The following is a 24,387-nucleotide window of genomic DNA, read 5'->3' on the forward strand; positions in this document are numbered from 1 at the left end:
TTTACATAATTGAAATTATGAATATAACAAATCCTCCTGATATGCATATAAAGGGTGATTTTTTTGAGGTTAGGATTTTCATGCATTAGTATTTGACAGATCACGTGGGATTTCAGACATGGTGTCAAAGAGAAAGATGCTCAGTATGCTTTGACATTTCATCATGAATAGACTTACTAACGAGCAACGCTTGCAAATCATTGAATTTTATTACCAAAATCAGTGTTCGGTTCGAAATGTGTTCATTCACCGTAACGTTGCGTCCAACAGCATCTTTGAAAAAATACGGTCCAATGATTCCACCAGCGTACAAACCACACCAAACAGTGCATTTTTCGGGATGCATGGGCAGTTCTTGAACGGCTTCTGGTTGCTCTTCACTCCAAATGCGGCAATTTTGCTTATTTACGTAGCCATTCAACCAGAAATGAGCCTCATCGCTGAACAAAATTTGTCAAAATTTGAACACATTTCGAACCGAACACTGATTTTGGTAATAAAATTCAATGATTTGCAAGCGTTGCTCGTTAGTAAGTCTATTCATGATGAAATGTCAAAGCATACTGAGCATCTTTCTCTTTGACACCATGTCTGAAATCCCACGTGATCTGTCAAATACTAATGCATGAAAATCCTAACCTCAAAAAAATCACCCTTTATATGCCGATGACATGCAAATCTGTTATTCATGCAGTGTCGATAACGTTATTAGTTATGTAGATCAAATTAATGTCAGTCTGGGGACTATTGGCACTTGCAGGGCTTCTGAGAACTGCTTACCACTCAACCCATTCAAAACAAAAGGCATAGTTATATCGAGAAATAACCTGGATACTTCATCTCTTCAAAGCTTTATTTTGAATGACAGGCGTTATATTTGACAATTCTTTGTCTTGGAATGAACATATTAATAACGGTGTATGTCAAGTTTACGGTAAGTTGAGGACTCTATGGCATAGGTTGCCCAAAAAGTAATTGTGAGTAGATGCATTTTTAATAAAACTTAGAATGAACTTTAATCAAATATACTTTTTTTACACTTTTTTTCTAAAGCAAGCTAAAATTAACAGCTGATAACTGACAGAAGAAAGAATGCAATTACAGAGTCACAAGATGTGAAAAAATTTGTCAACGCCGACTATATGAAAAATCCGCAATTACTTTTTGGGCAACCCAATACAATAGTTTATAGCACAGGCAGTTAGGCACATTATCGCCAAATCTTACCACCTGCAAAAAATATTGTACGGCAGTGAATTATATGCTACATGTCTATGCCCTATGCAAACGACATTGTCAGATTTGCATATAACGTAACTTATAACGTTTTCACATTGATATACTAATGTTTAAATATTTAATGGTTTTGCAAATTACTTTTTAGAAAAATTATTTTTATATAATAATAATTTTTATAAGTTAAATTTATTTTCCAGATTATACTAAATTAGTTTTGTTTTTAAAATTTCGTTTAAAGTTAATTTTATGTTTTTTTAATTAAGTTTAAATAATATTCATTTATTTTTATACCCACCACCGAAGGCAACACATCGAAATATCCATTTCCGACCCTATAAAATAAATATATTCTTGATCAGCGTAAAAATCTACGACATGTCCGTCCGTCTGCCCATCTGTCTGTGGAAATCACGCTACAGTCTTTAAAAATAGAGATATTGAGCTGAAACTTTGCACAGTTTTTTTTTTTTTTTGTTCATAAGAAGGTTAAGTTCGAAGATGGACTATATCGGATTATATCTTGATATAGCCCCCATATAGACCGATTTAGGGTCTTAGACCCATAAAAGCCACATTTATTATTGGATTTTGCTGAAATTGGGGACACCGAGTTGTATTAGGCCCTTCGACATCCTTCGTCAATTTGGCCCAGCTCGGTCCAGTTTTGGATATATAGGTTTTGGGGCCATAAAAGGCCCATTTATTGTCCGATTTTGCAGAAATTTGAGACAGTGTGTTGTGTTAGGCTCTTCGACATTTTTCTGCAAATTGAAGAAAATCGGTCCAGATTTGGATATAGTTACCATGTAGACCGATATCTCGATTTAAAGACATGTCCCCATAAAAAGCGCATTTTTAATCCGATTTCAGTGAAATTGACATAGTGATTTATATTAGACATTTCGACATCCGTGTCGTATATGGTTCAGATCTGTTATACACAATTGAATATTTTGTTATACACAATTGAACAATGACTTGTACCGATTAGTGTTTGGTCCAAATCGGAATATATTTCGTGTGCTACCAGGGGAGCATACTTTAAGGCGCGTAGGTATGTTCACATATTTATTTTATTTGTATCCGCTTAATGTTTTTTGTTGTGTTTTACTTATGATTTTGGTTTATTTTGTTATATTGTATGTCAATGCATTAGAATCCTTTCTTCGTTGATTCTTTTGTTAGCTGGCAGCTATTCTAGCAGGATCGCCATGTTATAAATTAAAACGAGTCTTGTTAGTTTTGAGTGCATTTGGCAACTGCCTGTTTATTTGGTGCTGTGTGAATATCTTAGGCTACCTACTGACTAACCAGCATGTGCTGTTGGGTTGCTCACCTGTGTGAATATGCAACGCACGCATATTCAAACGGCTTAGAGGATGGATGTGCATATGCGCGAATTGAATCATATTATTTAGGCCCTTCACAATCTAGTCGCCTACACTCATAGAAAAACTTTACTGAAAATAGCAAACACTGTCTGCTGAATATTAATAGTTAGTTTTGCTGCTATTGTAGCAGTAGTTCTGCTTTACAGCAGTAGTTCTGCAATTTCAGAGCAGCAGGCTTACTGCTGAAAAGTCAGTTGTTTGCTGAAAATAACTGCTGCTTAATTATGAAGGGGATGTTGAAGGAAAACATAAAATACAATGTAAATGTGTGTCTGAGGGGATGTTTCTAATCACCACTAAATGCATACTGTATACTATGTATGTATACTATACAAAAGGCCATGTCAGTCATGTACACACTAGTAGAGCATTAGCAAAAACATGCGAGCGAGCTTAGCTCCATTTCGAAATGTATACCAGTGGATGGATATTAATAATTATTTGTGGATAATATTCCACAAATTTAATTCATATCTTCCAACAACATTTCTAAAAAAAGATCTAATAAATGCCTAAAGTAACCGAAACATATAAAAGGCAAACATAAAATTTCAGCCAATTCGTATAAGAATTGTGCCCATTGGGGCTCACGAAGTAAAATAGAGAGAACGATTTATATGGGATCTGTATCGGGCTACAGACCGATGCAGACCATAATAAACACGTTTGTTGAAGGTCACGAGAGGATCCATCGTACAAAATTTCAGGCATATCGGATAATAATTGCGACCTCGAGGGGTCAAGAAGTCAATATCCCAGATCGGTTTATATGGCAGCTATATCAGGTTATGAACCGATTTGAACCTTATTTGACACAGTTGTTGAAAGTAAAAATAAAATACGTCATGCAAAATTTCAGCCAAATCGGATAGGAATTGCGCCCTCTAGAAGCTCAAGAAGTCAAATCCCCAGATCTGTTTATATGACAGCTATATCAGGTTATGGACCGATGTAAACAATACTTGGCACAGTTGTTGGATATCATAACGAAATACTTCGTGCAAAAATTCATTTGAATCGGATAAGAATTGTGCCCTCTAGAGGCTCAAGAAGTCAAGACCCAAGATCGGTTTATATGGCAGCTATATCAGGTTATGGACCGATTTAAACCATACTTAGCACAGTTGTTGGGTATCATAGCAAAACACGTCGTGCGAAATTTCATTCCAATCGGAAAAGAATTGCGCCCTCTAGAGGCTCAAGAAGTCAAGACCCAAGATCGGTTTATATGGCAGCTATATCAGGTTATGTACCGATTTGAACCATACTTGGCACAGTTGTTAGATATAATAACAAAACACGTCGTGCAAAATTTCATTTCAATCGGATAAGAATTGCGCACTCTAGAGGCTCAAGAAGTCAAGACCCAAGATCGGTTTATATGGCAGCTATATCAGGTTATGGACCGATTTGAACCATACTTGGCACAGTTGTTGGATATCATAACAAAACATGTCGTGCAAAATTTCATTCTGATCGGATAAGAATTGCGCACGCTAGAGGCTCAAGAAGTCAAGACCCAAGATCGGTTTATATGGCAGCTATATCAGGTTATGGACCGATTTGAATCATACTTGGCACAGTTGTTGGATATTATAACAAAACACGTCGTGCAAAATTTCATTCCAATCCGATAAGAATTGCGCAATCTAGAGGCTCAAGAAGTCAAGACCCAAGATCGGTTTACATGGCAGCTATATCAAAACATGGACCGATATGGCCCATTTACAATACCAACCGACCTACACTAATAAGAAGTATTTGTGCAAAATTTCAAGCGGCTAGCTTTACTCCTTCGGAAGTTAGCGTGCTTTCGACAGACAGACGGACGGACGGACGGACGGACGGACGGACGGACAGACAGACTCACGGACATGGCTAGATCGACATAAAATTTCACGACGATCAAGAATATATATACTTTATGGGGTCTCAGACGAATATTTCGAGTAGTTACAAACAGAATGACGAAATTAGTATACCCCCCTTCTTATGGTGGAGGGTATAAAAACAAGTAAGAGCGTGCTAAGTTCTCTTTTTAGGCTAACAAGGAATATTGAATAAGAACTGTTGTGCTATTGGAGCTATATCAAGTTATAGTCCGATTCGGACCATAAATGCTCAACATCGTAGAAGTCATTGTGTAATATTTCCGTCCATTCGGATAAGAATTGCGCCTTGTAGGGGCTCAAGAAGTAAAATCGGGAGATAGGTTTTTATTGGAGCTGTATCAAGCTCGATCGATGAACGATTCAGACCATATTAGACACGTATTTTGAAAGTCATGAGAGAAGCCGTCTGCCAAATCGGATGAGAATTGCGCCCTATAGAGGCTCAAGAAATCAAGATCCAAGATAGGTTTATATGAAGGCTAAACCAGATTATGAACCGATTTGAATCATACTTAGCACAGTTGTTGAAGAATTGCGCCTTCTAGAGGCTCAAGAAGTCAAAACCCAAGATCGGTTAATATGGCAGCTATATCAAAACATGGGCCGATTTGAACCATACTTAGCGCAGTTGTTGGAAGTGATAACAGAACACCACTTGCAACATTTAAGTCAAAACGAACGAGAACATTTCCTTCGAAAGTTAGCGTGCTTTCGACAAACAGACAGACAGACAGGGGGACTGACGGACATGGCTAGATCGACTTAAAATGACAAGACGATCAAGAATATATATACTTTATGGAGTCTCAGACGCATATTTCGAGGTGTTACAAACAGAATGACGAAATTAGTATACCCCCATCCTATGGCGGAGGGTATAAAAATAGAATGCGCAAATTGCTATACAAGAAATTGAACTTCAAATCCAACATTTTGGAAAGGGCAAGAGAACTATTGGCAAATGTTGGGGAGTTTGAACCGCGTGGCATACATTGGGTACATACTGCTGTGTTTAGACCTATAATATGGTGTTGTGGTTTGGTGGACTGCGCTTCAAAAGTTCACCTATTGTTCAGTAGTCAGCCGGATCCAAAGGATGGCTTATTTGCGTATTACGGCAGCACTGAGGACCACACCACCTGATGGACTGCATTTAATGCTACACCTAATGCCTCTGGTCATGTTGGCTAGACAAATTGCTTCAACCACTGCCGTGAGGTTAAGGGAGCTTTCTCTTGGTCATGCGGCGCCTACGGACACTGTGTTATCCTTTATACAATGTTTGACGTTTCAGGCAGTGTTGATTACACATTGCCTGGGCCGCTTTTTGATAAAAAGTGCTGTACCACTATCCTGTTAGAAATAATTGGAACTACAATATAAGTTATATAGACCTTTATACGGATGGTTCCAAACTAGCAGACCAAGTGGGCTTTGGGGTATACTCTGAAGAACTTGGTCCAGTCATATAGAGAAGATTACCCGACCACTGCAGTGTGTATCAAGCAGAGATCCTTGCAATTAAAGAAGTGGTGGAATGGCTACACCCAGAGGAATTTGTGTGCTGATATCAGCAAACACTGTCTGCTTATATTAAATTTAACTTTTGACAACAATTTAAATAACAATTGAGGCAATTGCTGATAATAATAAAAAATTGCCAACCTTTAGCCATAAATTTTTGTTTAAAAGCATTTATGTATATAATAGAATTTGTCAGAGAGCTGCAACGAGTATGATTGTGTAGCCTTGATCATCTGTTTTCAAAAACGAGTAAAAGCAAAAATGTGCACATGTGAAATTAGTTTATCAAATCGCTCGAAACGAAAATGGTGTGATTTGAAAACGAATTGATGAAAGCCCTAGGTTCCAATCGAACACCTCACATGCTTGTTTTGGTTAGGAGCCTTTGAATGATGAAGCTTGATGTGATTTGTTTAAAGCAGAAAAGAACAAGTCTGATTGGGATCAAGTTACATAATTACCCTTAGCTTCAAATAGTAAGAATAGATTTAGAAAACAAAAAAACCTTTTTTCATTTGGTTTTATGCCTTAATTCTGACATAAGGAATTTAATTCCATTAACCAAAATGATAAAATGCTCCATACAAAACTCCGACGTTTGTGTTGGCCAGAAAGTGTCTAGTTTCTACTGTCAACATTTTCAGTAACACTTTCAGAACATTCGTCCATTTTAAACAAAAAAAAAAATAGAATAATTAACAGTTGTTATTTTAAGTGCACGTGCACCGAGTTTAATGAATGTACGTTCACCAATCGATTGAAACGAACAAACTCGAGTGAAAACAAAAAGTTTGTTCATGTTCATTCTATTGCAGATAGCTTGTTACTGCATTATACCAGCGAGTACGAACATGCATGTTTGATCACCGAGTAAGTGATGCGAATGTTGGGTTCGAGCAAATACGAAAGCAATCACTCTCCGTTCATCCAACCAAACGAAAGCATCAACACAAATCGGTTCACTGAACAAGTGTGGTTGCAAATTTTGATACTCGTTGCAGTTCTCTGGTAGTTATTTTGTCTGCAGTTATTGAAATTCGATCAAAAATTTGCAAATTGTTGAAAATTGGAAACAATTATAAGTTATATGCTAGAATTAAAAGATAAGAAGAAAATTTTTATACATTATTAACCTTTTTTTAACTTCTTAAAATTTGAAAACCGCAAACATATTGCTGTTTAACAAAATACTACTGCTGTCCCATTTTTAACACACTTTCTCTTCCACAAATATCTTCTAAGACAGCCATTAAATCCCTGGAGAAACCGTTCTGGGTGCTGGGCCACAGAGATATCCCTAGGAATTGTAAGGCGGACGAGCTTGCGAGACTGTGGGTATGCCTCTAGCGACATGTAAGTTAAGTTTTCGGGACTAGACTTGAAGAGGCCCACCACTTTACTGTCGCTGGCTAGAACAGATGTCTCAGTCATTGTGTATATTATGTCACTGTCTGATCGGGAACCATGCTGACAGACTGAAGGTTGCAGGTAACGACTTTTACAGAAGCTGCGAGGTGAAAGAGAATACAGTCAGAAGGAGTTCCACATTAGGTTCTAATTTCTTTGAGAATAACTTAGCATTAGCAAGTTGTTGGGCTTTTTAAAGCGATCTGGACGGTTCAACGATAGGAACTAGGAAGCATCTTCCTTCTCCTGTTCCTGTGGTATCACAATGGGAGGTATGAAATTATGCCACAATGAAATAAGGCCCCAAATGGGAAATGAAATAAAGACCTAAAAAATGCGGCTCTGTTGCATAATGAAAAAAGACCCTAAGATTAAGAAGTAAAAACGTGCTTAGTTCGGCATGGACATATCAAATATACATTCCATCGCATTTGTCAAAGGATAATGGATAGGAATTGCTATGCTATTGGAGCTATACCAAGTTATGAACTGATTGGGGCCATACTTGGCTGTTAGAGACCAAAGTGGATGTCATTATGCTAAATTTCAGATAACTCGGATAATAATTGCGCCCTCTAGCTGCTCAAGAAGTCAAGATCCGAGATCGGTATATATGGGAGCTTTATCATGTAATGAACTGATTTGAACCATACATGGAAGTTTAAACAAAACACTTCACGCAACCTTTCAGCCAGATCGTATAATAATTTCGACCTCTAGCGGCTCAAGAAGTCAACATCCGAGATATGGGTCCTAAGTATCGTTGTCTTTGTTTCACGTATAAAAGTTTGGGCATTTATTTAATTTTTCGTATAGGGCTTTATTGCATTGGGACCTTATTTCATCTCGCCATCACTATGGCTTCACTACCTCGGGTATATATTTAAACTACCTATCATCATAATCCGTTGAAAAATTCATTATTTATGCACCCATACCAGCTATATCGAAATATGGTCCGATTTGGACCAAATTCGCTCGGACATAGAGTGGTTAAATAAATACAAGACACTGTTCAACTTTGGTTCAATATTGGTCTGTTTGGCAACTATATACAAATATAGACAGATCTGAACCTTATAGGCCACGGATTTCGAAAAGTAACTGTGTCAAATTTAATTGAAATCAGACAATATATACGCCTTTTACGGCCAAGACCTTAAATCGAGAGATAAATTTCAGCGAAATCAGAAAAATGCGCCTTTCATGGGCCCAAAACCTTAAATCGGCCGATCTGGGCTAAGTTAAAAAAAATGTAGAAGGTCTTTACACAACCCACTGTCCAAAATTTCAGCGAAATCGGTCAATAAAAACACTTTTTATGGGCCCAAGGCCTCAAATCGAGAGATATATCTATCTGGCAGTTATTCCAATTATGGGCTTAATTGAAGATGGTTACCGAGCAGCCTAGAATAGCTCACTGTCTCCAATTTCAGCAAAATCGGATAAAAAATGGCTTTTATGGGCCTAAGACCTTAAATCCGCAGATTGGTCTATATGGGGGCTATATCAAGATATGGTCCGATATGGCCCATCTTCGAACTTAACCTGCCTATAGGCAAAGAAAGTATCTGTTTTAACTCAATATCTCTATTTTTTAAGACAAACAGACAGACAATTGGAGGAACACGGTAGATCGTCTTATATTTTTACAACGATCAAGAATATATGAACATTATAGGGTCGGAAATGGATATTCCGATGTGTTGTAAACGGAATGACAAAATTAATTTACCCCCATCCTTCCGTGGTGGGTATAAAAATCCGATCGAATATTGTCCGGCTGCAAACCGTAGGTTGTTCAAAATATAAAAAAAAAACTTATACCTTATTTTTAAAATTTGAAAATATGTGTTTTGCTTTGTAATAGCATTTGACTGGTTTCCTAGATCGCCATTTCGATTGGCACCACACAAACTCATCGGTAGGTAGGATCTGCCAAAAGGTTTGTCTTCTATGCTGAAACTATGATCTTAAGGGTATTTTCCTTTTGTAGCGCAACAAGAAAGAAAACAACTCAAAATTGATAGAAAAAATATTCAGATTTAATTAATTTTTTAATTGAAAACTAGAAAATTTTCAATCACGGGTGTTAGGTTAGGTTTAAGTGGCAGTCTGCCATCAGACTCACTTAGACGTTTTCGTCCATTATGATACCACAGGAACAGAAGAAGGAAGATGCCTTCTAGTTCCTACCGTTGAACCATCCAGATCGCTTTAAAAAACCAAGTAACTTGCGAATGTTCACATCCGCTAAATCAGACAGGTTCTCAAAAAAATGAGAACCTAAAGTGGAATTCTTTCTTACTGCTAGTTCCTACCGTTGAACCATCCAGATCGCTTTAAAAAACCAAGTAACTTGCGAATGTTCACATCCGCTAAATCAGACAGGTTCTCAAAAAAATGAGAACCTAAAGTGGAATTCTTTCTTACTGCTAGTGCAAGACACACACACAGAAGGTGTTCTATAGTCTCTTCTTCCTCGATGTCTCTACAGTTTCTGCAAAAGTCGTTGCTGGCAACCTTCAGTCTGTCAGCATGTTTTTCGATTAGACGGTGACCTGTCATGACGAACACAATGATAGAGACGTCTGTTCTAGCCAATGACATAAAAGCAGTAGACCTCTTCAAGTCTAGAAGAAGCCACATAGTTTCGGAATGCTCATATGTGACCATGCTCACATGTGACCATCTATCATTCATTGCCCTTCGAGCCTGGTTATGAGAACTTAGCTTATAAGTCGCTAGAGGCATACCCATAGATTTCAGTGTTCCTGGAGTGTGTAAGATAGTTCCTAGTCTCGCAAGCTCATGCGCTTTACAATTCCCTGGGATATCTCTGTGGCCCTGCACCCAGAACAGGTGAATTTTGAACTGTTCCGCCATCTCGTTCAGAGATCTGCGACAGTCTAGGGTGGTTTTTGTGTTCAGAAATACGTTCTCCAGGGATTTAATGACTGCCTGGCTGTCTGAGAAGATATTTATGCCAATCGTCGTAATGACATTATATCATAGCCATTCCACCACATCCTTAATTGCAAAGATCTCTGCTTGATACACACTGCAGTGGTCGGGTAACCTCTTCGATATGACCAGTTCTAGATCTTTAGAGTACACCACAAAGCCCACCTGGTCGTTTAGTTTGGAACCATCCGTATAGAAGTCTATATAACTTCTGTTACCAGGGATATCGTAGTTCCAATCGGTTCTATCAGTAATAGTGGTCCAGTAATTCTTATCAAAGATTTGCTTAGGTAGGGTGTAATCCACACTGCCTGGAACATCGGATATTGTATTAAGTATAACACATTGTCCGTGGCCGCCACATGACCAATGAAAAGCTCCCTTAACCTCACGGCAGTGGTCGCTGCAATTTGCCACAATGTCCAGAGGCATAAGATGTAGTATTAAATTCAGTGCATCAGTGCGTCTGTGATGCACAAACAAGCCATACTTTGGATCCGGTTAAGTATTGAGCAGTAGGTGGACTTTTGAAGCGACGTCTGCAAAACCCCCAACTTTTTCCAATGGCTCTCTTGCAGGTGTATTGGGCTGGAGTTGACTTTCTTGGCCCATGCAAAATGTTGGATTTGAAGTATCTCTGCCCTAGGATATGTTTCTATCAACCTCTCAAGGGTCTTTAGCATAAAGGATGACAGACTAATAGGACGGAAATCTTTCGCCTTTGACCTTCGTGTCCCTCCATCCCACAGGTTTATATAACATTCTGATACAAGCAGAGTATATCTCCCTAAGCCAGGGAACCATTCTATCAGACACAGCTTGTAATTCAACTGGTGATGCATCATCAGGGCCTGGCAACATAAAGGAGTCGAAACTTCTTATCGCCAAAGGATTTTCGGCTCAGACCCAATTTCCCCAATGGAATCTGACGAATGCACATCAGTGACAACCTTTTCTGGCGCCACGTTGTCCGTTGGAGAATTTCACGGTTCTTATTGAAAATTGTCTCAGATTCAATTGAAAAGTTAATTGAATCAATTAAATTTTTGATTGTGAATGGCAAACATTTCGATCACGGCTGTAATGCAAAATTTATATTCATTAAAAAAAAGATTAAATCAATTAAATATTTACTTTTTAACGGTTTTACTTTCATTAAAAATTTTAATTAAATTTTTTTTGCGATATTTTTTCTGTGTACGTATATACAAACGATTTAAAGATTAATTTTTGCACTCCCATTTGTAGTCGTATGTCGCCAAAAAAAAAGAGGTATGGAAGAATAGATTGGTTAATTTAATATAAAGTGTAACTAATACTTACTTTTTATATGGTGATCAAGTGGAAGGAAAACTCATATGTTCATACAAATCAAAATTTCTGGAGTCTTATATTTTGTTTGTTATAGGCATCAAATTGTTTTTCATATACATATGTACGTTCAATCTTATACAACTAAATTAATAAATAATAATAAATTAATGGGAACTCTATTAAGCCTATGTCATTTAAAAATTAGAAATCTTTAAATAACTGAAAATCACTTTGGTCTACTGCCTGTGCTGGTTTCCAATCACTTTCTGGATAATCATCAAAATTGCTTGTATCCCCATCATACTGAACTTCAGGTATGATTGGCGCCTGCAAGAATAAAAGAATGCAAACGTAATGAAACAAACAAACATTTCAAACAGCAATAATAATAATTTTATGATGAATAATCGGAAAGAATAACAAAATTAGCATTATTCTTATACAACAAAAAGCCTTAAAGTTAACAAATAAATAGCTAAAAATAGCTAAAAATTTGGGAAAATATTATTAAAAAGAAACAAATAAGAGCGTACTAAGTTCGGCCGGGCCGAATCTTATATACCCTCCACCATGGATCGCATTTGTCGAGTTCTATGCGCGGTATCTTATTTTAGGCAAACAAGAAATATTGAATAAGAACTGTTATGCTATTGGAGCTATATAAAGTTATAGGCCGATTCGGACTATAAATGAATGCCGAACATTGTAGAAGTCATTGTGTAATATTTCATTTAATTCGGATAAGAATTTCGCCTTGTAGGGGCTCAAGAAGCAAAATCGTGAGATAGGTTTATATGGGAGCTGTATCAAGCTCGATCGATGATCGATTCAGACCATATTAGACACATATGTTGAAAGTCATGGGAGAAGCCGTTGTACAAAATTTCTGTCAAATCCAATAAGAATTGCGCCCTCTAGAGACTCAAGAAGTCAAAACCCAAGATCGTTTATATGGCAGCTAAAGGGTGATTTTTTTGAGGTTAGGATTTTCATGCATTAGTATTTGACAGATCACGTGGGATTTCAGACATGGTGTCAAAGAGAAAGATGCTCAGTATGCTTTGACATTTCAACATGAATAGACTTACTAACGAGCAACGCTTGAATTTTATTACCAAAATCAGTGTTCGGTTCGAAATGTGTTCATTCACCGTAACGTTGAATGACGAAATTAGTATACCCCCATCCTATGGTGGAGGTTATAAAAATAAGAGCGTGCTAAGTTCGGCCGGGCCGAATCTTATATATGGCTGGATCAACTTAAACGAGTATTTCAAAGTGTGCCAAACGGAAATTAGTATACCCCCATCATATAATGGAGTATATATAAAAAGTGAAATCCTAACAACCGAAAATTAGTATTCCCCTGTTTGCTCAACACACAAAAATGTGTACAGAATTAAATAAAAGCTTATATTTTATTTGCTTGCTTATGCTCAATTCACGCTATATAAGATTTGAACAAATTGACCATTGGCAATAGTTACTTAAGGTTGAGAGACGAAATGAAGTGGGAGTAACGCTGAATGGTATTTCGAATGATTCTGGGTTAGTGCTGAAGAAATAAAAAGTTAAAACGAAACCCATCATCAATTCTGGAAAAAGTTTACACATTATAACTTAGTATATTTTTGGGGTCATGGTTAACTTTTCTAGGTCCAAAGAAGTCATATGGGAATCAATGTTTATGTCATACTAGCTGAAACGGGCCCGCTCCGCTACGCCTTCTTTTATAAAGGGTGATTGTCATGAGCAATAGGAAAGTTTTTAAAAGAGTACGGTCCATATAATTTAATGTTTGAAGATTATTTCATGCAAATGTTGACCGTGACTGCGCCTCAAATGGTCCATCCGCTTAGTCCAATTTTGGCATATTCTTTCCAACTTTTCGGCCGATTGACCGGTCCCGAACGTCGAAAGTTGGATATCATCTCACAGTAGCGCTCATCATTCACAGTTACGTTACGATTCGCATCATCTTTGAAAAGGTACGGTCCAGTGATACCACCAGCCCATAAACCGCACCAAACTGTGACTTTTTATGGATACATTGGTAGCCCTTGCAATGCTTCTGGTTGATGTTCACTCCAAAATCGACAATTCTGCTTATTTATGTACCCATTGGGCCAAAAATGCACTTCGTCGTTCTATCGAAGAAGCGCGCGATGAACTTTCTTAACAGAGCATGCATTTTGATAATAAAATTCAATTCATATGCAAGCGTTGCTTGTTTGTAAGAAGATTAACGGTTAAATTATAGACAAAACTGAAGACGTTTGACGTAACGTGCGTGAGCTCTTTAAACTAGTGTTGCAAAAAAGATAAAAGCTGAAAATATACCCGTTATTATATAGAAGAAAATTATACTTTAAGTGTTAATTTTCGACAATTAAAGAGCTTTAGGTGCAATACCATTCTACGAAAATAGTATATGTATATCGCTAGACTGACAGTATAACAATATAATTGCCTTTATCTGAATCCAATATGATCTTTATTGGTCCATGAATTCGCTCGGAGGGTCATTTAAGTTTGGATGTTAGATGTACTCCATTATTAAGCTTTGTTTCATCCCGAAACGTGGTCTCGAAAGTGGGAATCAATTTCGTGCTCTAGTCCCGAATACCTTTCATTTTAGCCCAGTATTGTCACTGTCGGTATATATGCATGTACGATTAAGGGGTGTTTTGGGGGGTGGAATGATACTTAGCCCTGAAAAAAATATCAGCATCATGCTGTACTCACGAATGCCATTTATTTAAAACCCATATTGCCTTTGGGGAGTTTATGACACTTGACCCCAAAATTGGATATCATTTTTGTTTTTTAATCTCAAATTCCTTTCATTTGAGTCACATATTGCCATGGTCAGTAAATTTGTTCTCTTTGTTTTGAAGGAGGGGCGGTGCTAAATACTTGGTCCCACATTTGGATATCAAATTCGTATTCTTCTCCCAAATTCTTTTTGTTTGTAAATAATTCCTGCGCAGAAAATATGTAGACCTAAAATTAAAATTAAAAAAAAAACTTTTCGAACAAGGTGTTAATTGCTTTAATTGTGTTTGACATTGAAATCCGGTTTTTTTTGTATCATGTGGTAAGTGATTGGCAAGGAAGGCATACGTTGAACATATTTTTAATTGTACGAATTAAATTGTTATTTAAAAATACAGATTGTGAGGTATCTATTTCTGCGTTCTGGTGTGTCCTCTTTCATACATATGTAATGCGTAGAAGTGCGAATGAGCACATTATATGTCTAGTATCTATCAATGGCGTGGGTAGACAAAAAATATCAAGAAAATATTTAAGTGTAGGTTTTATTTATCTCTCAATAAAATATCATAAATTATTAAGTAAAATCAATATTTTTTTTAAAGTGTTATACTGAAATAGTCTACAGCAGAAAAAATTAGGATGTGAACAAACGAATTTGAGGACACGGAAAAAGGTAGACGAGATATTTATAAATATTATTTTATTTTATTATGCTATTATCCCTTAGAGACTATATCGGCTTGAAAAACGACGCTGATGACGGATGATAACAATTGCAGCATTCCTTTATGCGCACCTAGATTGGTATTGTGCGCAAAATGCTAAGATTGGTATTTACTACGATTCACTTTAATACCCATATGAATTATTTTGTTCGTTATACTTTTTACAGACGGTATCCATGACTATGAAGAGAACTCATACAGGGAAGATAATTTTTCCTCGTTTTTAGAAAATATGAATTAAGAAGTAAATATTTTAACGCATTACATTACATGTTTTAACAGCAATTTAATCCGCTAACATAGAAAGTTTTTTATTAATGCAAAAAATATCAATTATTTTTTTATGTTAAATTGGTTGAAATGTTTAATGTTCACATAAATTGGTTGATTGAGTTAATTGTCATAAATCCAAATTACAAAATTGTTAATTCGTTTATAGGTCCGATTTCAGCGAATTTTTTAATTGAATGTTAAAATTGATTGAACTTTCTTTTTCTGTTGTTGTTGTTTATTGTGTTCTATCTTTCGCCTGCTTGATTATGTTGAGTGTCAAGGCCCAGGAACTCTGTGTCTAAGACGGGGTACATCCACAGGGATCTGGGTCTGAGTCGAGTGAGTCTGGCCGGACAGTTAAACAGGTGACGTGTATCATGCGGTCCCTGGTCACAATCGGGACATACATCTTGCGCGTCGGCAGCTGGGGGAGGTCAATTTCTTCGGGTGCAATGGGAGGCGGTCGTTCTCCAAGGACTACATTCACCCGGTAGCCATTTACCGCATCTGCTACCGTGTCTGCATGAATGTTGTCTAGACCTGCTTGATATGCCGCTTGATCTAGAGGTTCTCTCTTGTAGCGCTGAACCACGCTCTAGATCACGTAGATCTACCTTAAGGCTGGATGGTCTCTGCGATAACAGCCCAAAAGGTATTGCTTAGACAGCATGTAGTTATGTCTTCGCACTGGTAGGATATTTGTCTCCTGATGGAGGTGGTCCACATGAGAACTGAGGAGACAGGCCGTCGCAGTTCGGAGGGCGGCATTCTGACAAATCCGAATATTATTCCACTGCGTGTCACAAAGTTGACTTGACCACACTGGCGCTGCATAAGTTACCACAGACCGGTCAATTGCTTTGCACGTGGTCAACAAGGTTTTTTTGTCTGCACCCCAAGTACTGCCATCAAGTGACTTGAGGACCTTGTTTCTACTTTTGACTTTATCGCAAATTGCTGTGGTATGTGGGGAGAATGAGTAAATGAGTAAGAGCTGTCAAATGTGGTTTTTGGGACACTTGATGGCCGGAATCATTTCTCTATCGACCATCACAGTCAGCTCAGTTTTCACCTCACGCGTAATTGTAGCGAGCAATGTGGCTGAAGATACGTGTACGTGTTCTTTTTCGGTGTGTTTGTGGGGTGTTTTGGGTAGGGGTGGTCATCCGGAAACTTGGTCCCGAAAGTGGATATCAATTTCGTGCTCTACTCCCTAAACTTTTCATTTGAGCCCTTCATTGCCATGGTCAGTAAATATGGCTCATTAAGGGGTGTTTTAAGGGTGGGGTGGTCCCCTAAACAAAAACTATGAACATCGAGCTCCACTCTCTTTGGGCCCTACCTAAATTGTCATGGTGGGCAAATAGTCCTATTTAGGGATTGTTAGGGTAGACAGTTGGTCCCGAATGTTGATGTCAGATTCGTGCTCTACCCTCAAATATCTTACGAATACCTTTCTTTGCAAAAATCAGCAAATATGTCCGGTTTGGGGTGGGCTTAAAAACTGTCGACATCGAGCTTCACTCTCCTAGGGCCTCAAATTGTGATGGAGAGCAAGTACGTCCTATTATGGATTGTTATGGGATGGGACAGTTGATCCCATATGTTGATATCACATTCGTGCTGTCCTTTTTATTTGAGGTCCGTATTACAATGGTCAGCAAAAAAAAAAAAAAAATAAATAAATATATATATATATATATATATATATATATATATATATATATATATATATATATATATATATATATATATATGTAGACTAGTTGAGCCCGACCCGCTCTGCTGCCCCCGATAATGTTATGTTGGCGAAAAGTACTCTTAATTTGGACATTTCAGCCTAATTTCAGTTGAAAATGTATTCCAATTTTTCTGTGGATATTTTTCTTCTCCTGTATACCTGTTATTGAAACCCTAATAAGTAAAAGTCCTGTTCAAGGGTGTGGTGGATCCCCAGAGACTTGGTCTCTAAAATGGAAGTCAATTTCATTCTCTATTCCGAAAGACCTTTCATTTAAGATCCATACTGCCATGGTCGGTAAATATGTCCGACTTGTGGGATTTTTTGGGGGTGGGGTGACCCACGAAACACTTAGTCTCACAATTGAATATCAGATTCGCTTTCTGCTCGCAAATATCTTAAATTTGATACCTATATTTTAGTGATTGGTCTATAAATCCGTTTGGCGGGTGTTGGGGGTGGGCGCCAGTCTATATATTTGGTGCGGTGGGGATAGTTTTTACTATTAAACCATATAAAACTTTTGAACAAAAAAGTGTTGCCCAGCAGCACGTCCTTTGGTCTTATCTATCAATGAGCTAAAAATGGTTGCAACCTTAATGTTAAGGTTTGCAACTCCTCCTATCACGCTGAACATCATAATTTTTGCGGTATGGCGGCCTACATGTTTTTGTGTCCCCACATATTAATTAAATCACACAGTGTCCTGTTAGGTCATTATGATTGATCGACTATTTTGGGGGAGGTGACCCTTATACCTCTAATTTAACCCCATATTATCATGATTGGTTTATACAGCCGTTTGGTGGAGGGTGTATTTATGAGGGTTGTGCGCCACACTTCATCTGACACTTGAGCACCTATTTGAATGACGCACTCTACTCAAAAATATCTAACATTTGTTTTAATTGGCCCCCCATTGTTTTAATTGGCCAAATAATCTATTGGAGGCGATTTTGGGGGTAAGGCGTCACCTAGATTCTTAGACACAAAGTTTAATGTCATATTCGTTATCAACTCACAAATACCTTTCATTTAGTCTTATATAGCGATGATCGAGTAAAATTCTCATTTGGGAGTTGATAGACTAAGACATAATTTTTTATGTCATATTCGTAATTTTCTCCTGAATACCTTTCATTTCAGTCCAATATTGATATATACATCCAATATGTTTGTTTGGGGAACTTTTGGGGTTGGAGTGGTCCCTAGGTTCCTTGGACCCAACTTTTAATAGCATATTCGTATCTACTCTCCTATACCTTTCATTTGATACCCATACTGTGCCCATCGGTCAACCTTGGGGTAAAGAGGGAGGGGTCCGCCTCCTTACAATATCAAAAAATTATATAGCCTATTCCTTTTTCCTGACCATTTTCGTAATCTACTCCCGAATACCTTTTATTCGAGTCCCATATGGTCATTATCGTCCAATATGCCTATTTGAGGGGGTTTTGAGGTCGGGGAAGCCCCCAATGTACTTGGAGCCAAATTTTAATATCAAATTTGTATTCTTCCCCCGAATACCTTTCATTTGAGTCCCATATTTAGAAACCCACAACCAAACAAACAAACAAACACAAATTCATTTTTATACCCACCACCGATGGATGGGGGTATATTCATTTTGTCATTCCGTTTGCAACACATCGAAATATCCATTTCCGACCCTATAAAGTATATATATTCTTGACCAGCGTAAAAAACTAAGACGATCTAGACATGTCCGTCCGTCTGTCTGTTGAAATCACGCTACAGTCTTCAAAAATAGAGATATTGAGCTGAAACTTTGCACAGATTCTTTTTTTTGTCCATAAGCAGGTTAAGTTCGAAGATGGGCTATATCCGACTATATCTTGATATAGCCCCCATATAGACCGATCCGCCGATATTGGGTCTTAGGCCAATAAAAGCCACATTTATTATCCGATTTTGCTGAAATTTGGGACAGTGAGTTGTCTTAGGCCCTTCGACATCCTCCGCCAATTTGGCTCAGATCGGTCCACATTTGGATATAGCTGCCATATAGACCGATCTTCCGATTTAGGGTCTTAGGCCCATAAAAGCCACTTTTATTATCGCATTTTGCTGAAATTTGGGACAACGTCCTTCGTCAATTTGGCTCAGATCGGTCCAGATTTGGATATAGCTGCCATATAGACCGATCCTCCGATTTAGGGTCATAGGCCCATAAAAGCCACATTTATTATCCGATTTTGCTGAAATTTGGGACAGTGAGTTGTGTTAGGCCCTTCGACATCCTCCGTCAATATGGCTCAGATCGGTTCAGATTTGGATATAGCTGCCATATAGACCGATCTCTCGGTTTTAGGTTTTTGGGCCATAAAAAGGCGCATTTATTGTCCAATGATGCCGAAATTTGGGACAAAGAGCTAAGTTAAGCCCCTCCACATATTTATGCAATTTGGTCTAGATCGATCAAGATTTGCATATAGCTGCCATATGGACCGATCTCTCGATTTAAAGTCTTGGCCCCATAAAAGGCGCTTTTTTAATCCGATTGCACTGAAATTTGACACACTGACTTATGTTAGGCTTATCGACATCCGTGTCGTATATAGTTCAGATCGGTTTATTTTTAGATATAGCTACTAAAAAGACCAATATTTTGTTATATACAATTGAACAATGACTTTTACTTATTAGTATTTGGTCCAAATCGGAACATATATTGATATAGCTGCTGTGGGGCATAAGGTATGAGTTTTGCACCGGATTTTGACGAAAGGTGGTTTACATATATATCCGAGGTGGTGGGTATCCAAAGTTCGGCCCGGCCGAACTTAACGCCTTTTTACTTGTTATATATATATACTAGCTGAGCCAGGCCCGCTCTGCTGCCCCCGATAATGCTATGTTAGAGAGGACTACTGTAAATTTGAAAATGTCTGCCTAATGTCAGTTGAAAAGAAACATTTTTTTTCTACTCTCAAGAACCTTCAATTTGTTTCCCATATTGTAGTGATTTATTTATAAATCCTTTCGGCTTTGGGGGTAGGCGGCAATCCTGGGCACCCCACCTCAGATTTTGATACCAAATATTTGTGGTAGGTTATTGTAAGTGTGCAAACTAAATTTCGCTTAAATTACCAAACCCATCTCCGAGATCTGGTGTTTTTTGAAAATTAGGGTAGGGGGAGGGTCGCCCCCCCCCCCCTTTTCATATCAAAAAAATAAGAATTATATTTTCACCACGGGTCCATAAAACCATCTGTGAAAATTTCAAGAAATTCGGTACAGCGGTTTTTGAGCCTATATGGAACACACAAACAAACAAATCGACAAACAATCAAAAATTATTTTTTATATATATGGGTAGCTCGGCCCGCATTGCTGTGCCTTCATTTTCACCACGCGGAAAATATGTTTCTTATTTTTAAATTTTGACAACATTTTAACTAACAACATTTTTCTGCAAATTTTTTTATCTATGGAAATTTTTTATATTTATATTTATCTATCAGTAGACGGGCCGTAGGCTCGAAATTAGGGCCTGAATCCGAGGATAGTCCACTGGCACTACAGGAGCGAGATTAGACCAATACTTACTTACGCCTCAGTAGTTTGGTGGACTGCTATCGAGAAAATCTGCCACATTAGGACCATACAACAGGTTCAGAGAACATATTGTCTTGGCATAGGCGGAGCGATGAGGACTACGCCCACTTGGGCACTGAAGACTATTCTAGATATCCGACTCATTGACATACAGATTAAGTGTGAGGCAGCCACTGTGGCTCTGAGACTTAAGGCGATGGAAGAATGGATTGAGGATGGGAGCGGCTCATACCATCGCGGTATAATCGACAAACAATCAAAAATTATTTTTTAAAATATATATGGGTAGCTCGGCCTGCATTGCTGTGCCTTCATTTTTACCACGCGGAAAATGTTTCTTATTTTTAAATTTTGACAACATTTTAACTAACAACATTTTTCTGCAAATTTTTTTATCTACAGAAATTTTTTATATTTATATTTATCTATCCGTAGACGGGCTGTAGGCTCGAAATGGGGCCTGAATCCGAGGATAGTCCACTGGCTCTACAGGAGCGAGATTAGACCAATACTTACTTACGCTTCAGTAGTTTGGTGGACTGCTATCGAGAAAATCTACAACATAAGGACCATACAGCTGGTTCAGAGAACATTTTGTCTTGGCATAGGCGGAGCGATGAGGACCACGCCCATCAGGGCACTGAAGACTATTCTAGATATCCGACTTATTGACATACAGATTAAGTGTGAGGCAGCCACTGCGGCTATGAGACTTAAGGCGATGGGAGAATGGATTGAGGATGGGAGCGGCTCATACCATCGCGGTATAATCGAGGCGACTATAGGAAACCTTGATTGGAAGAGGTTTCCGATCGGATACCTGAGATGTACCTTGAAGTCTAGTGCGAGGCACTGCTGCCATCGGCACAGTCTTGGATTGACGGAACCCTAGTATTGCCAACTGGAAGGTCATGTTACACGGATGGATCAAAGCTAGAGGACAGAGTGGGCTTGGGTGTTCTACATTGAGAAACCAGGGAGTGAGACCTATTTTAGACTGTCTGACCATAATAAAGTCCTGCAGGCGGAGATCCTGGCGATCACGGAATGCTTAAAGTGGTGTGGTGCTAACGCGAGAACGTCGAGTGTGAACATCTTTACCGACAGTAAAATTGCCATGAGGGCAATAACAACCAGGACGGTAAGGTCACGAACAGTCTTGCAGTGTAAGAAGGAGATTAACGCTTCTCTGAGGATGGCAAAATCCGCATCGTTTGGGTGCCGGGCCATAACGAAGAAAGGGGAAATGAAAGGGCAGACGATTTGGCGGTGAAGACCAGAGGACTGCCGTCAATAAACTTGGTTAACCAGAAGCCTTTCGGGTCGACGCAGCCCGAGTTAAGGGAGTGGGAGACGAATGCGCATGCAACATTGTGTAACAGCGAAACGGTTTGTAGGACGGCGAAAATCCTATGGGGGGATCCAGATCGTGAGGAAGACGAGGCTATTACTGAAAGGAAGCGAGAAGGAGGTCGGTATAGCTGTTGGTATCATAACGGGACATCGGTCGGTGTGGCAAGTGATAGCATGTGTAGGGTATGCGGGGAAGATGATGAAACATTGAAGCATTTCCTTCGTCATTGCCCAGCTTTCGCGTCTAACAGATACCGGTACTTAAGTGGAGGCACAATACCAGACATGATCCAACTAAGGGGAGTGGTATTGAAAACAATTAAGTATTTTGTAAGTAGTACGGAATTCCTAACTTAAAATTTTCTTTTTTAGAGGTTACTTTATAGTTTTTAGAGCGCACAACAAGCAGATTACTGGTTTAGATGTATGTACTTAGTGGCATGGGGGGATTAATATCTGCACCCTCTTTTTAACCTAACCTATTTTTTTCTATGGCAAAGATTTTCAATTAAATTACCTGAAGCGGTGGGAAATTAAAAAAAAAACAATATCTCAAACAACCGCAACAAAGTTCCTACATTTTATTTTTCTTTATTCAAAGAACCGATGCGTTGTTGTAATATCATCTAGCATGATAATTAAGTTTGACCACGTTGCCCTCTTTCTCTGTTCAAGTTGGCTTCTCCAATTGGATCAACAAAATCCAATCGAAGAAAGCCAGTGAATGGCGCTAATTTAAATGTTAGTGCTACTCGCTTGGAATGGATCATCATGTGGTGGTTGTCTATGAATAGTCATTCATAAGCAACCACCATACCATATGACTACCTATTATATATCCATCATATTATCTTTTTTAAATCAAATAAAATTGCCATATTAAACGATTTTCTGTGGCAAAGAACTAGTTTGCCAGTGTGGTGGCGATAGTTTTTACCATTTAACCATGTAAAACTTTTGAACAAAAAAAGTGTTGCCCAGCAACACGTCGTTTGATCTTGTCTATAGATGAGCTAAAAATGCAACTCCTGCTATCACGATAACGTCTTAATTTCGGGGCTATGGCGGCCTACATTTTTTTGTGTCCCCACACATTAATTAAATCGCGCAATGTCCTGTTAGGTCATTATAATTTATCGACTGTATTGGGGTGAGGTGGTCCGCTAGATATATGAGCAGAATAAAGAGCAAGATTCTCAGTTCACAACCTTATACCTTTAATTTAACCCCATATTGTCATGATTGTGCGGGTTGTGCGCCACAGCCCATCTGCCACTTGAGCACAAATTTGAATGACCCTCTCTACTCAAAAAAAAAAAAAAATATCACTTGATTCCCCATTGTTTTAATTGGTAAAATAATCTTTTGGAGGCGATTTTAGAAGGTAAAGTACCACCTAGATTCTTAGGCACAAAATTTAATGTCATATTTGTAATCTGCTTTCAAATGCCTTTCTCTTGAGTTGCGTCAAGCTATGATAGAATAATATTCCAATTTGGGTGATGGGGCGTCCATCAATTACTTGATCCTCATTTTCTATGTCATATTCGTAGTCTACTCACGAATACCTTTCATTTGAGTCCAATATGTCTGTTTGGAGCAGTTTTTTAGGGTAGGCCGGCCCTTTTGATATTTGAACCCAAGTTTTTATACCACATTCGTATTCTACTCTCCAATATCTTTCATTTGATACCCATATTGTCCCAATCGGTCCACTTTTAATTTTGGGTGGCGTTTTGGGGGTAACGGGGGAGGGTCCGCGCCCTTCTAACATCAACAAATTACATAGCGTATACATCCTTTCTGACCATATTCGTAATCTATTGTCATTATCGTCTAATAACCCTTTTTTTGGGGGGGGGTCTTTGGGATTAGTAAATTCGGATAAGAATTGGCCCTTGTTGGGCACAAGAAGCAAAATCAGGAGATCGGTTTATATGGGAGCTGTACCAAGCTTTAGATCGATTCAGATCTTATTGGACACGTATGTTGAAGGTCATGGGAAAAGCAGTTGTAAAAAAGTTCTGCCAATCGGATGAGAATTGCGCCCCTTATCCCTCCAAATTGGATGAGAATTGCGCCATACGTAGCACATATTCGTAATCTATTGTCATTATCGTCTAATAACCCTTTTTTTGGGGGGGGTCTTTGGGGTTAGTACATTCGGATAAGAATTCGCCCTTGTTGGGCACAAGAAGCAAAATCGG

General features: G+C 38.4%; 1 protein-coding gene across 1 annotated transcript in view; it reads right to left on the reverse strand.

Annotated features, from left to right (window-relative positions):
- Positions 1–11,778: 11,778 nt before the first annotated feature.
- LOC106091523 (cAMP-dependent protein kinase catalytic subunit 3) overlaps positions 11,779–24,387 on the reverse strand; it is a 332,719-nt gene continuing 320,110 nt past the window's right edge. The window contains exon 8 of the mRNA XM_059361107.1: positions 11,779–12,058. Coding sequence (XP_059217090.1) covers positions 11,933–12,058 — 126 coding nt within the window. The 3' untranslated portion in view covers positions 11,779–11,932. The remainder of the gene's footprint in view (positions 12,059–24,387) is intronic.

This window comes from Stomoxys calcitrans, chromosome 1 (genome assembly GCF_963082655.1).
Source record: "Stomoxys calcitrans chromosome 1, idStoCalc2.1, whole genome shotgun sequence".
NCBI lineage: Eukaryota > Metazoa > Arthropoda > Insecta > Diptera > Muscidae > Stomoxys > Stomoxys calcitrans.